Genomic DNA, 15,262 nt, shown 5'->3' on the forward strand with positions numbered 1-15,262 from the left:
GTGGTTCAGTGGGCTGGGCCTCTGCCTTAGGCTCAGGTCATGATCTCAGGGTCCTGGAATTGAGCCCTGCATCAGGCTCTCTGCTCAGCAGAGAGCCTTCTGCCTGCTTCTCTGCCTTCTTGTGATCTCTCTGTCAAATAAATGAAATCTAAAAAAAAAAAAAGAAATGATAAGTTTAATATTTCATAAATCAGTCTTTACTAAGTCACTTTTTTAAAGGTTTTTCTTTGAGCTTTGCGCGGTGGCAGTATCGTAGCCAATGAGGTTTATCCGAGGTGCGATTATTGCTAATTGAAAGGTTTTTCTTTGAAAAACTTCTGGTATAATGAAGCTTTCTTGTAATGAAGACATGTGAAGCATAATAGTTAACATAAATTTATTTCCTATTAGAAATTTTAAAGGGAGTAGTTTTGTGTGTGTGTGTGTGTGTGTGTGTGTATATATATATATATATATATATATATATATATATGTTAGATTAGCAAAATATAGTGTACCATTATACTTTTGAAGAGAAATTTTTAGATGTAAGATTTCAGTCTTAAATAGAAATTGATACTATTATCATTAGCACTTAAAATCGAAAAACATTGGTATAAGGAAAATCAAGTTTTCATGGAATTCCTTAGCATAGTTTTAACATATTTCAAGTGAACATATGTAATTGTCTCTAAATGAAGGGTTTAAACAGAGCTTGGAAAAGTCTCATGGGTTGTTATAAAAGGAATATGTGTTCTGGGCAGAAGGTTGACTTAGAAAATCATGGACTCCCAGAAGACATCTAAGTAACTTTTTCATTTAACAAAAATGTCTGAACACCTACTATGTGCCTATTTTTCTATAGGAATCAGAATTAACCAGATTACAAGCCAAAATTTCTGGACGTGAAAGGGCAGAAGACCTCAAGTTTCTACCAGCCCTGCTTACGTCTGCAGCAGAAATTATGCCGAACATTCAAGATCCAAAACTTGCTAAACATTCTCACACAGCTTTTTTCAAGTATAGAAAGCTACGTCGCTCTATTAGTGCCAGCGACCTTAGTTTCAAGACACGTAGTGATGAAGATCTTTCTGAAGAATTACTACAGGACTTAAAAAAAATGCAGTTCGAACAGCCTGCAACATTAGAAGAAAGCCAGAAGGATCTGACTTATACCCAGTCAGACTCATTTAAACCTCTCACATATGACCCAGAAGATGATAGTTCTGAGAGTAATGACTTCAGTACTCTCAGTGGAATGCTAAGATACATAAACAAGGAAGTGAGATTATTAAAAAAATCTTCTATGCAAACAGGTGCTGGTTTACCTCAGGTATGTAATGTCATACATTTGAAGTTATAATAATTTGTCTCCAGTGAATATCATTTTGTTATTTGTAGGAAAATCCATATATTTCAATGAAGCATGCTATTAAGTGATATGCAAATATTGAAAGTTCAAAAAAATCCATTGTAAGTAGGTTTGAAAATTTAACCTTGACTCTGCTCAGCGGGGAGCCTGCTTCCCCCTCTCTCTCTGCCTACTTGTGATCTCTGTCAAATAAATAAACAGAATCTTTAAAAAAGAAAAGAAAGAAAGAAAATTTAGCCTTGAAAATTAACTTTGATAAAACAGCCTATACATTTAATTAAATATAATCTATATTTGATTAAAGAACTAAGTCTGCCTCCTTTTAGGAAAGTATTTTGAACTCTAGAATAAAGTTGACCCTTGAATAATGCAGGAGTTAGGAGTACTGACCCCCTGCCTCCCTCTCCCACCCCAGTGCAGCTGAAAATCCATATATAACTTTTTTAAAATTTTTTTTATTGTGTTAAATCACATCATACAGTGATTTTTCCCAAAACTTAATTAGTAATAGCCTGTTAACTGGAAGCCTTACTGGGAAGCTAAGCAGTCAATTTAACACATGGTTTGTATGTTATATGTATTATATACTGTATTCTTATAATAAAAGAAGCTAGAGAAAAGAAAATGTTAAGAAAATCATATGAGAAAGTACATTTACAGTACCAGATATTATTGATACTGTAAGTTTATAAATCATCTGTTTACATTTTGTCAGTACATATATCAATACTGTCTTATATAAAACACTGTAGATGTTATATACATAACTAACACTAGATATCAAAAATGAAAAGGTAATGTAAAAAATAAATTCATATTTATTTGTAGGTATAATAATTCATGCATAGAAAAGGAAGCAGTAGCAATATGAATGCTTTATGGTAGCTATTTGTTAAATGAAAGTGGGTTATCATAAAAGTCTTCATCTTTGTCTTCTCACTGAGTAAGCTGAGAAAGAGGAGGGGTTGATCTTATTGTCTGAGGGTGGCAGAGGCAGAAGGGGTAGGAGGTGGAAGGGGAGACAGGAGAGGCAGGTCCATTTGGTGTAGCTTTATGGAAATACATCACTATTTCTGGGTGATTTTTTTTCTTTTTTTTTTCTTTTTTTTTTCTTTTGCATTTCTTTTTATATGATACCAATCCAACTTCCACCATTTGCTCAGTGATTTTTTTTTTAAATTTATTTATTTATTTTTTTAATATAATTTTTTATTTTTTATAAACATATATTTTTATCCCCAGGGGTACAGATATGAGGAAGTGGTGATGCAACATGGGGGCTCAGTGATTTTTTTAATGGTGTTCCAGAGCTGTCTGCTGCTGCTGCTTGGCTACCTTGATATTTTTTAGGTCAAACCCATCTCTAAAATTATCAAACCATTCTCTGTTGGCATTAAATTCTCCAGCTTTAGACCCTTCACCTTTTGTTTGCTCTAAGGTATCATACAATGACTTTGCTTTTTCTTGAATGGTTTTAGAGTCTTATAGGCATATGCCTTTCTTTTTTTTCTTTTTTTTTTAAAGATTTTATTTATTTATTTGAAAGACGGAGATCACAAGTAGGCAGAGAGGCAGGCAGAGAGAGAGAGAGAGGGAAGCAGGCTTCCTGCGGAGCAGGGAGCCCGATGCGGGGCTCGATCCCAGGACCCTGAGATCATGACCCGAGCCAAAGGCAGCAGCCCAAACCACTGAGCCACCCAGGTGCCCCGGCATATGCCTTTCTTACAGCATTCTTCTACTCTCATAAAAGTTGCATTTTCAACACAAGATAAAAAGTACAAGGTTTTCATACATGCCCACTGATCTATAGTGATGGCTTCACAAATTTTCCTTTTTTATTTTTTTACAATTGTCCTTACACTGGATTCATTTTTCTTGAAATGGGCAACCACAGCTGCACACCTCAATCTATGGTACATACCAAGCAATTCAGTTTTTTCTTGTAATGACACAACTCTTCTCTGCTTCTTGGGAGCACTTTCAACATCACTAGCAGCACTTCCTATGGGTCCCCTGATGTTTTTCAGAAGTTTATGGTACTGCACTAAACACCAAAAAAATATGTGAGAACTGCAAGAGGGCACTTTTTTATTGCGATACGTAATTTTACTGGCGAGACGAACTGTGATTAACATCACACAGTGTTTTAAGCAATACAGCATTTGAGCTCACCACAGTAACAACAGGTGGTGGCTACAAGATTACTACAGTAGTACTATATGTACTTTTATGCAGTTATTTAATCCTGCATCTTTACATTTGTTTACATTTCAACTGCAGATGGCACCATATACAGTCTCTGTGTGTATAAATTTTGATAAATCTTAACTTTTTATAATAAATTTATATATATTTTATGCACTTATGACATAAATTTTTCTTAATTTTTCAGTAGTCCTAGGCTATGAGGGTCTTCAATTTTTACAAATTGCTGCAAATCTCCAAAAAAAGTTCCAATACATTTATTGAAAAAATTAGTATATAAGTGGACCTGTGCCATTGAAACCTATTAATCAAAGGTCAACCCATGTTATTCAAGGGTCAGCTGTACTGGAAAATGTTTTTGGAGTTCCAAAACTTATTGTGTTTCTAGACTTCCTGGTAACCATTCTAGTGAAAAATTAAGGTGACCTTTGTTTTGTTCATAGACTTCCACAGTAGCAGAGAATCTCATTTACATGATTTTTCTACTTCTTTTATTCCTTGAGCATATCATAAATAGGCAATTCTGTTCCTATTACACATACCTTACACTCAACATTTAAGATTTTATTTATTTGAGGGAGGAGAGAGAAAGAGAGAACCTGCATGCAGGAGCTGGCAGGTGGTGGGAGGGAAGGAGGGGAAGGGATCGGGGAGGGGGAGGGAGTGGCTGGTGGGCAGAGGCAGAGGGACAAGGAGACTCTGGGCTGAGTAGGGAGCCTGATGTAGCACTTGATCCCAAAACTCCAAGATCATAACCTGAGCCAAAGGCAGACACTTAACCACCTGAGCTACCCAGGTGCCCCTCAATATGTTTTTAAAAGCATTTAATCTATAATTTGCATGCAGAAATAAAGAATCCCTTCCAGAAAAATCCAGCTTTTTCCAATGCTCATTTTTTTCATTTTCAAACATATCAAAATAGCACTGGTGGCCTAAAAAGTTTTTAAAGCATGTTTAGATTGGATCCAAGACAAAGACCTTCATTTTTCCACATTGAAAAGAGCTTAATTTACTACTTAAAAGCAAAACACTGTTTTATGGACATTGGGGAGGGTTTGTGCTTTGGTGAGTGCTGTGAAGTGTGTAAACCTGGTGATTCACAGACCTGTACCCCTGGGGATAAAAATATATGTTTATAATAATAAAAAAAATAGGAAAAAAACACTGTTTAAGTAATATTCTTGTTAAATAAAATTTTCAAATGAAATTTCAAGAGGTAAACTAGGCAATTGTGTATAATGCCTGATAAAATCATATATAATACCTGAAAATTAGTTTTCATATAGCCTTTAAAACTAAGGTTGTGTTTATTTTTATCACTTAATCAGCCATTTCATTATTTATTGAGCATCTAGTATACACCAGGCTCTAGAATTATAGAAATAAACAGAAATGACAAAGACCCTGTCCAAACAGAGTTTATGTTTTAGTGAGGAGATCATTAGTAAACAGATAAATAGACATATGCTCCAATGCTAGGTGGAAATATGTAAGAGCATGCAATGTGATGGGGGGCACTGTTTTAGATAGGGTGGTCAGGGAAGATGTCTCAAGAAGGTGACATTTGATCAGAGTCTTGTAGGAAGTCAGAAGTAAGCTATCCCAATATCTGAAGGAAGAGCATTGGAGGAAAGGGAACAATAGGTACTGAAGTCCTGGGGTGGTGACCTGCCCGATAGGTGCAAAAAACAGCTAGAAGGTATTGCTGGTTTGGTATAAACAAGAAGGAAAGTAGTAGGAGATAAGAGATGATGCTAGTTGTTGGGTTTTAAGGTGGGAGTGGGGGTGCTCCAGCCATGTTACCGCTCCTGTGAGAACTTTGGATTTTATTTGAAGTGTGATGGGAAGCCATTGGAAGGTCCTGCTTAGGGGAGTGACATTTATCTGATTTATGTTTTTAAAGAATCATTCTGGCTCTTTTAGGAAAAATGAATAATAAAGGAGCAAGAGCAGAGACTATCCAGGAGGCTACTTATAATAATCCCCACAGGAAATGATTTGGGGTAGGCAGGAGACAGATGTGGAATTGTTGAGAATAGTTCCATTTCTGGATACATTTTGAAGACAGAACCAACAGGATTTAATGTAGGTCTTGAGTGAAACAGAAGTTAAGGAAGACTCCAGAGATTTTGGCAAGAGTAACTAAGCTTTCACTCATTGGGGATACTAGGAGATGAGCAGATTTGAAAGCATGGAGAGTTCAAAAGATTGACTTTAGATATATTAAATTTGAGATTTCTATTAGATGTCCAAGTATAGATGACAAACAAATGACTGGGTTAATGAGGCTGAAGTTATAAATTGAGGTATCAGCATATAGATGGTTGTTAAAGCCATAATGCTAGATTTAGTCCAGGGAATTAGTGGAGGTAGAAAAAGCAGCTCCCAAATTAAGCCTAAGTTAGCAAGGCTAAATTATTTTTAGCACTCGAGAATTTGAGGATCCAATAAAGCTGAGATTTAAACATAGACATAGAAAAAATAAGGAAAATGTAATATAGCACATGTTTCAGAAAAGATTAAATGTTGCTAAATAAAGTGAGGATTAATAATTGATATATTTGGCATTGTGCAAGCTGTTGGTGACATTTATGAGAAAGGCTTTAGAGTAACAGGATAAAGCCAGCCTGGTTAGAGTGTGATCAGTGGAGAATAGGAGAAGAAAAGGAAACACCAAAAACAGGCAACTCTTTTGATGTAAAGAAATGAGGGAGATGGAATGTCAAGAGAGAGTTTTGTTTTGTTTTTTTTTTAGAATAAGAGATAAAACAGCATTTGATTGGTGAGAGTGATCTGGTAGACAGGGAAACTGATAATTCAAGACAGAGAATAGAAGGCACAAACTTCTTAAGGTAGGCTAAAAGAGAGAATACAGCAGAGAAGTAGAACTGGCCTTTGATAAAAGAAGGGACAGTTCATGTAATGTAGTGGGAAAGAAAGTGCAATATATGGGTACAGAAACACATGGAGTAGATTTGGTGAGAAGGGAGAAATTTCTTTATCACATGCCTTTATTTTCTTAGTGAAGGTTTTCTTAGTTACGTTAGGAACTGTGGCAGAGTAAGATTCTAGAAGACTAAGAACAGGAAAGGTATGTGAAAATTATCTTGGAAAATGAGAAAATATAAAAGGACTAGGGAAGTCTAGTAGGATTTCCAGACAGATAGTTCTGTTGGGTGAAATGGCCCTGCAAATATATCTGCATCTTTTGTCCTCAGTTATATACCAGCAACAGGCTCTCCTCAGCGTAGTGACAACCAAAAAGAACTACCACCAAATTTTCAGAATGTTCCCCAGGAGGGGAGCACTGCTTTCTTTGAGAACTTCTACTCTATTCCAATGGTCTTAGAGTCCTAGATGAGCAACAGTCTATTTCTGGTAAATAGAACTTATTTTATGTAGGATAAACTTGATTAGTTCAGTGACATATTGTAATCATGGTAAACATCACATTTACTATATGCCAGCCACTATTTTATTTATTAAATTGATTTATTTATTTTCAGAAAAACAGTATTCATTATTTTTTCACCACACCCAGTGCTCCATGCAATCCGTGCCCTCTATAATACCCACCACCTGGTACCCGGACCTCCCACCCCCACCCCCGCCACTTCAAACCCCTCAGATTGTTTTTCAGAGTCCATAGTCTCTCATGATTCACCTCCCCTTCCAATTTATCCCAACTCCCTTCTCTCTAACACCCCTTGTCCTCCATAATATTTGTTATGCTCCACAAATAAGTGAAACCATATGATAATTGACTCTGTCTGCTTGACTTATTTCACTCAGCATAATCTCTTCCAGTCCCGTCCATGTTGCTACAAAAGTTGGGTATTCATTCTTTCTGATGGAGGCATAATACTCCATAGTGTATATGGACCACATCTTCCTTATCCATTCGTCTGTTATTTTAAAGATTTTATTGCCAGCCACTATTTTATTTTATTTATTTTTTTTAAAGATTTTATTTATTTATCTCACAGGCAGAGATCACAAGTAAGCAGAGAGGCAGGCCGGGGGTGGAGGGGCGGGCTCCCCTATGGAACAGAGAGGCCAATGCGGGGCTCAATCCCTGGACCCCGGGACCATGACCCAAGCTGAAGGCAGAGTCTTTAACCCACTGAGCCACCCAGGCACCCACCAGCCACTATTTTAAATGCTTTACATAGGGGCATCTGGGTGGCTCAGTTGGATGTCTGACTTTGGCTCAGGTCCTGATCTTAGAGTCCCGGGATCCAGCCCTGCACTAGACTCCCCATTAAAAAGAGGTCTGCTTCTCCCTCTCTCTCTGCCCCTCTCCCCACTTGTACGCTCTCCCTCTCTCTCTCAAATAAATGAATAAAATCTTTAAAAATAAAGAAATAAATGCTTTACATAAATTGATTCATTTAATCTTTATTGATTGGTACTGTTATTACCTTAATAGTTACCAAATGGTGGGTGCCTGGGTGGCTCAATGGGTTAAGCCGCTGCCTTCGGCTCAGGTCATAATCTCAGGGTCCTGGGATCGAGTTCCGCATCGGGCTCTCTGCTCAGCAGGGACCCTGCTTCCTTCTCTTTCTGCCTACTTGTGATCTCTCTCTGTCAAATAAATAAATAAATAAAATCTTTTAAAAAAAAATTAGTTACCAAATGGTTCTTCTATTGTAGTGGGCACTATTACCTATTCTGTTATAATGGAAGCCCAGAGCCATATTAAAATATGCAAAATGTTATCTCCAGTTTTTTTTTTTTTTTTTTTTAGAAAATCCAGCCTAAGTTAAATTCTGTTCACATATAGTTTTGTTTATTGCTAGTCATATTCTGAGTTTTAATTGTATAAACCACAAATGCTACTCAACATTAATCTCACCTGGGCCTCATAGCTCATGACTCTCAACTGCATTACCTGTGTTGGCTTAGTTTCATCTTTGATAGAAGGGACTGGTTCTTTGGTTTGCTCAGAACTCCTTTCACTACACCTTTGGGACCCATGCTAGCACTGATGCTTGACAAATGCTTATCTGTGGGTTTTATTCAACTTTTGGATGGTCATTACTTGTGTATTAAACCTTAATCTTAAGGGAAAGGTGACTGAAGACATCTTTTTAATACTTTCTCTGTAGGGGCTCCTTCCCCACTAGCCCTAATAGGTTAGGGGTGTGTTTTGTCTTTAATGGAAGGTGAGAAAATTCAGAGCAAGACTGCTACCATTTTTTTTTTTTTAAAGACTTTATGTATTTGACACAGAGAGATCACAAGTAGGCAGAGAGGCAGGAAGAGAGAGAGAGGGGGAAGCAGGCTCCCTGTGGAGAAGAGAGCCCAATGTGGGGCTCTGGCGCTCGATCCCAGGACTCTGGGATCATGACCTGAGCTGAAGGCAGAGGCTTAACCCACTGAGCCACCCAGGTGCCCAAGACTGCTACCATTGAAAGAAACTTTGACTTCCTATAATTTTACTGTCTAACTAACTTCATGGTCATTTATATGTACATTGCATTAATAAATGTAAAAAAAAATGACATATAAAGTTGGGTTGTAGAAGCTTGATCTGTAGGCCATGTCTGGTCCTTAGCTCATTTCGCCCACATGAAAGTATATTACATTGGTCTCTGATTTAAAAGCAGAAATGTTAAAACTTTTTTAAGCCAAGGAAAGTATTATCTAAATGAGATGTCATGAAGAAACCACCCAAATATGTCAATCAGATACAAAGATAATCTCTCTGATTAAAGGTGGATTGTATCTGACCTTTATCCAGTTACTTAACCTGTTCACCTCTTTACATGTCTGCTTATGCATACTCCAGAACAGCCCTGAATTAACCTTTAAGGAAAATAAGCTTGAGTTTAGGGCACCAAGGGAAGGGGAGCACCAGTTTTTACTCTAGCTGTAATGCTCTTAACCCTTTCACCACCACACTTAAGTGTAGTAGATTGTTTTGTAATTGTCTTTATCTGCCTTGTTGCAATTTAATGTGCACCGTTAATATATCTTTTTCTTCGGTATAGTGAGTGACTCAGGTTTAAGTTTGATTTGAAGGCGTCCTCAAGATACTACATTGGTTTCTGATTTATGGTGTGAGTTTCACTTCTCTAGAGAGCAAAACAATTTGGCATTTAAGTCATGCACTGATCTGTGTTAAGAACCATTAAGCTCCTTATTTTAAGCAATGGTCAGGTGAGGGGGTATCATTTTGGGGCTGTGTTGAGGGTATTATTGGGCTTAATCCAGCCCTGCTCCAGAGTGTGCAGTGTTATATATTTTTTAAAGATTTTATTTGAGAGAGAGAACGGGGGTGGGAAGGGAGGGCAGAGGGAGAAGCAGATTGCCTGCTGAGTAGAGAGCCCGATGGGGACTCAATTCCCCCGAGATCATGACCCAAACTGAAGGCAGACACTTAAGCCACTGAGCCACCCATGCGCCCCCACCAAGGGTGCAGTTTTAAAGTCCACTGATACAGCAGAAAAAAACCTAGAAATTACTTTGTAAGAAGCGCTAATAAGTGTTAGCTCTTTTATTTGTTTTGTAGCCCAAATGATTTTCCTAACAGTTGACTCTGTTTCCAGTTCCATTAACAATAAAGCTGCTGACAAAAGCTTCAGAAGTCACAAAAAATTACATGTGCACAAAATTTTGAACACATTATCAAAGGAGTTCAGAGATAAAGTTAAAAACTCCTGTTTTAGATTTGAATGGTGGAATACTATGCTGTGAATTTGATTGATTAGCTAATTCACAGGTTATTAGGAAGTTACAAGAAGTATTATTTGTATCCATCTTATTTCCAAAAAGGAGAAATAGTTAACAAATGTGGTCCCTATGCCATGCAATAAAATGAAAAATAAGAACTGAGAAAGTCAGCTACTGAAAACAGAGCTGGAAAGAAACAGGGCAAAGAAAGACTATAGGTAATATCTAAGGACATGGTAACATTTTCAAATCCCTGACTTAAGTAGGACAAAAGTATTTGACCTATATTTTTAGAATCTCCTGGACCCGGGGCACCTGGGTGGCTCCATGAGTTGAACGTCCAACTCTTGATTTCAGCTCAGTCGTGATCTTAGGGTTGTGAAAGGTTCTGTGCAGGGCACGGAGCCTGCTTGAGATCCACCCCCCCCCCCCGCCCCATCTCCCTCTACACCTCTGCCTGTTCTCTCCCTCTTAAAAAAGAAAAGTCTCCCGGGCCTTTTTCCTGTATTTCTCTACTTCTCTATGTTGTGCTGTTTTTTTGTGCACACTGCTCTTCCTTGTCATTTCCCTTCCTTCTCTTACTTCTCTTCTTTTTCACTGACTATTTTCAGGTAGCCCTTCATCTATCTTCCTTATTGTGCCCTCAAACCATGGTGTGACATCACTGTCTAAATATTTATGTCTTCTGTTTTTTTTATATCAATTTAGTTTGACTTTGCACTCCCTCCCATTGCCCAACCAGAATTACTTGCTTTTTATATTCCATGTGGTCCATTATTGACTTTTTCTGATTCATATTTCTTTTTTTTTTTAGATTTTATTTATTTATTTGACAGAGAGAGAGAGATCACAAGTAGGCAGAGAGGCAGAGAGAGAGAGGAGGAAGGAGGCTCCCCACTGAGCAGAGAGCCCGATGCGGGGCTCGATCCCTTCAGCTGAGCTGAAGGCAAAGGCTTTAACCCACTGAGCCACCCAGGCACCCCTGATTCATATTTCTTAATTGAGTAAATACTTCCCACTCTTGCTTCCAGTTACGCTCCTGATTATTATAGTGGACATTAATGCTAAATTAATAATATTTCAAAAGCTAATCTTTTTTTTTTTTTTATTCCAGGGAGAAAATTTATAATTAAATGAAGATGTTAATGTGGTGAAAAATGAGATTTTTGGTACTGTGTTTATTACATGTAGCTCATACTTCATAGAAGCTGTTAATTTATTGCTTTTGAATAAATTTTTATTTCAGTATATTTAAAGTTCTTCTAAACCTTATTCTGTTTGTGAAAGTTAATTCATTACTCATTTTGTTTTAACTTGCTGCTTTGTTTTTTATCTAAAAATCACTGTTAAAATGCATAGGAAGTACATGGACTAATTTATATTTTCAATTATTGTTCTAGTAATATGTTACTTTTAGAATGAGTAAGTAAGAATTTAGAAGTCATTCTGCCCCGGGTTCATAATTGTACTAATAATGTCTGGCTTTTGTTGAGTGTTTACCATTTATCCATCACTATTCTAAGCGCTTTATAGTAACTCATTAAATTAACACAACTTATTTTGTGTTAATTTAATGGAGCACAAGCAGGGGGAGTGACATGCAGAGGGAGAGGGAGAAGCAAGCTTCCTGCTGAGCAGGGACCCCCCCCTTCACCATGCAGGGCTTAATCCCAGGACCCTGAGATCATGCCCTGAGCCAAAGGCAGATGCTTAACCAACAGAGCCACCCAGGTACTCCTCACATAAGCTATTATTATTTCTGTTTTACAGGTGGAATTATTTACATAATGACATAAGTATGTGTTCCAAAGAAACTGATTCGTTCTAAGTATCAGGAGATGGACTTTGGGTTAGGGGCACATTTATACATGGCTAGCTTTATGGTAGAATAAAAATACTGCAGCAAAATTAAGATGACATATTTAAACCTTCAAATTTAAAAATCTCTCTAGGGTTCAAATTTGGTTTTTTTAGACCATATACTTAAAGCATATATAAATGTGTCCTTAGGAATTTTTCTAATATGTAAGCAGCAAAGCCATTAATGTTGACAGTACTATTTGAATAACAGTAATTCAGAATTTATAATTACTTGTCAGGGGTAGAATAAAGTTTATCTTTTTACTGCTACTCATTAGTGACTTGACTGTAAGAGTTAAATTACTGATTCAGTCTTCTTGGCCAACACCCTTTTTTCCCTTTCCCCTGACCTTCTATCATGTGCCTTATGAGCTCTTGTTCATGGACTAGTGAACATTACTTAGTCACACTGTACTTCTGACACCTTCATTAATTTAGTTTCCAGTCTGAGCTGGACTCTTAATTTTGACAAACCTTAACCTCTTCCTTTTAGCTTCCATTCTCTTCCTCTTGACAGGAATGTTAATATTTGTTATTCTTTTCAACTACCCCCTTTACTGAATCTCCTATACTTTCAAGAGGTGACTTAGCCACATACTTCATGGGAGATCTTCAGGTTCAGTTTCCACCAGTTTCCTTCCTCTTTCTAGACCTGCCTATGCCAGCATGCATTCATATTTTCTTCCCTTCCCTCTCATAAAGGCCTATTTCTCTGAAAGGCCAGTCCTTGTACTTGTAAATTCCATTCTTTCCCTTTGATTCTCAGATCTTACTCTCTCAAATAACCCGTGCCTTGTCCTTTATCTTTAATCCTATCCCTTTGGTTTCTCCCATTCCTATAAATATGTTCAAATCCCTTCCCTGGCCTAAACAACAAAAACTAAAACCCCACCTTTATAATACCTACTTCTCAAAAAAATACTCTGTATCCTTATAGTGCATACTTATTTTGTTTGAACTTTCCCACATCCCATTGCATTTCATACATATTTGCAATAGGAATAGCCATGTTATACTCCAGTCCATTCACCTCTACCATCCCTGGCTACTGTGGATTCATTCAGGGTTAGACACTTAGGTTAAGGGCCAGAGTCTTGTCTTAGGAATTTTTTTTTTAAAGATTTTATTATTTATTTGGCAGACAGAGATCACAAGTAGGCAGAGAGGCAGTCGGGGGGGCGGTGGGGGGAAGCAGGCTCCCTGCTGAGCTGAGCAGAGAGCCCAATGCGTGGTTTGATCCCAGGACTCTGAGATCATGACCTGAGCTGAAAGCAGAGGCTTAACCCACTGAGCCACCCAGATGCCCCTTGTCTTAGGAATTTTAAAACTCAAACTGCAAACAAACTCCTCTATCTTTTTGCATGCTTGGACTGTAAAATGTTAAACTCCAGAGCTCTTGATAGTCGTCTTTCCTACCATGTGGGCCAGAGCAGCAATGCAACTAGTCTGGAGAAAGAAGGAGAGAAAGTGAAACAAACCTACAGAAAAGAACAAGAAAAAGAATAGCTGAAGATCCTGGTTCCACATGCTTTTGGGACTCAGCCACATGATTGACCTTGCCTTCTGTGACATCACAATATTCTTATAGTAAGTCCTTTTACAAAGCTCATTCGAATTAGATTTCTGTCACTTGCAAGCAAAAAAACACTAACCTATGCACTTTTTTATTTTTTGCCACCAAATTTCTTAGAAAAACCATTCTATATTCCCTATTTTACCCTACTTCCAACCCAATCCTTAACCTAATACAATCTTTTACCACTCTGTTGCCACACCCAGTGTCCTATTTTCATTCTTTGATTTTTGGTAGCATTTGACACTGTTTACCAGTTCTCCTTTGTTATCTCTTGATTTGACTCTAGAACATTGCTAGTCTTTCCTGATTCTTCTTCTTTTTTTTTTTTTTAAGACTTTGTTTATTTATTTGAGAGAAGGCAGAAGTAGGCAGAGAGAAAGGGGGAAGCAGGCTTCCGCTGAGCGGAGAGCCCAATGTGGGGCTCGATCCCAAGACCCTGAGATCATGACCTGAGCCGAAGACAGAGGCTTAAACCAGTGAGCCACCCAGGCGCCCCTCCTGATTGTCCTTTTAAAAACAAATAGCTAACCTTTACCTAACGCTGTGTGCCAGGCAGGTTTGTAAACTCTTTACAAGTATTACTGTATTTTAATGAGGAACAAGTAAGAGGAAGAGTCATAACGAAATATCTTTCAAGGAAGTCATGCAGCACAACACTGTAGTACCATATGATATAGGTGTAAAATAGTTTATTGAGGAAAAGTTTACGGAGTCAGTAGTAGGAGAAAACACACAATCCCACTCTTATCCTATAACTATGGTATAGTTTGCATGCACTGTGTCCAAAGTTCCAGTGGAAAGAAACCCTGCCTCTATAATGTTCTACATATTTATTATTGAGGTGGAGTAGGAAATATCTGTGTAGCTATGTACTAATGGAAACTTCTTTGTAAATGAAGTAGCTGTGTTAGAGAGGGGGAATCTTTCTGTTCCTCTCTTGAGCTAACTCAAATTTGTTGATCCAGCTGTCTTCTTTACTAATAAAGTTTGAGAGGACAGGAGTTTGGGTGCTGAATGAGCCTCCGTAGTTATCACGATTGTCTGTCATTAGGCAAGTGCTAGTATTGTTCACTGTGCTTTACAGAAGAGAAAACAGACAAAGAAATGTTAAGTAATTTTTTTCATGGTCATGTGGCTTTATAATAGCTGGGATTTGAACTGACTCCAAAGTACATGCTCTTAACCACTAAAGCCACATTGCCTCTTTACATTGCCTTTTACTTCTTTGAACATCCATTCTTAGTATTCTTATCTGCCTACTCTAAAATATCGGGATTCCCTAGGTTTCTACCTTAGGTTTCTTATCTCCTCTAAAGGTATATGCTCTTCTTATATCATCTCATCCAGTCCTGTTGCTTCAATAATAATCTTTATGGTAATAACTTTCAGATCTATATCTCCATATTTTCCTTGCAACAGATCTGTATTTTCAGTTGCCTACCCAGACAGTCCCTGGATGTCATATAGATTTCTAAGAAAACTTAAAATTTATTCAAAACTGAACTAATGGCATTTTCTCAAAATTTACCTGTCCTGCTTTCCTGTTTTCCCTTTGTTTAGAAGTTTGCTTATTTTCCATCATCATTCACCCAGTT

At 37.6% G+C, this 15,262-nt stretch overlaps 1 protein-coding gene across 12 annotated transcripts in view; it reads left to right on the forward strand.

Moving 5' to 3' along the window:
* The window catches only part of CCDC18 (coiled-coil domain containing 18), a 105,065-nt gene extending 93,584 nt beyond the window's left edge, over window positions 1–11,481 (forward strand). For 11 of the 12 annotated variants that reach the window (XM_082688697.1, XM_082688698.1, XM_082688693.1 and 8 more), the window contains one exon: window positions 845–1,583. In XM_082688697.1, coding sequence (XP_082544823.1) covers window positions 845–1,342 — 498 coding nt within the window. In that variant the 3' untranslated portion in view covers window positions 1,343–1,583. Of the gene's footprint in view, window positions 1–844; window positions 1,584–11,345 lie in introns of those variants that run through there. The other variant, XM_082688696.1, reaches the window with a different exon arrangement.
* Window positions 11,482–15,262: the final 3,781 nt, after the last annotated feature.

The sequence above is a fragment of the Mustela nivalis genome (assembly GCF_964662115.1).
Source record: "Mustela nivalis genome assembly, chromosome: 10".
Classification (NCBI taxonomy): domain Eukaryota; kingdom Metazoa; phylum Chordata; class Mammalia; order Carnivora; family Mustelidae; genus Mustela; species Mustela nivalis.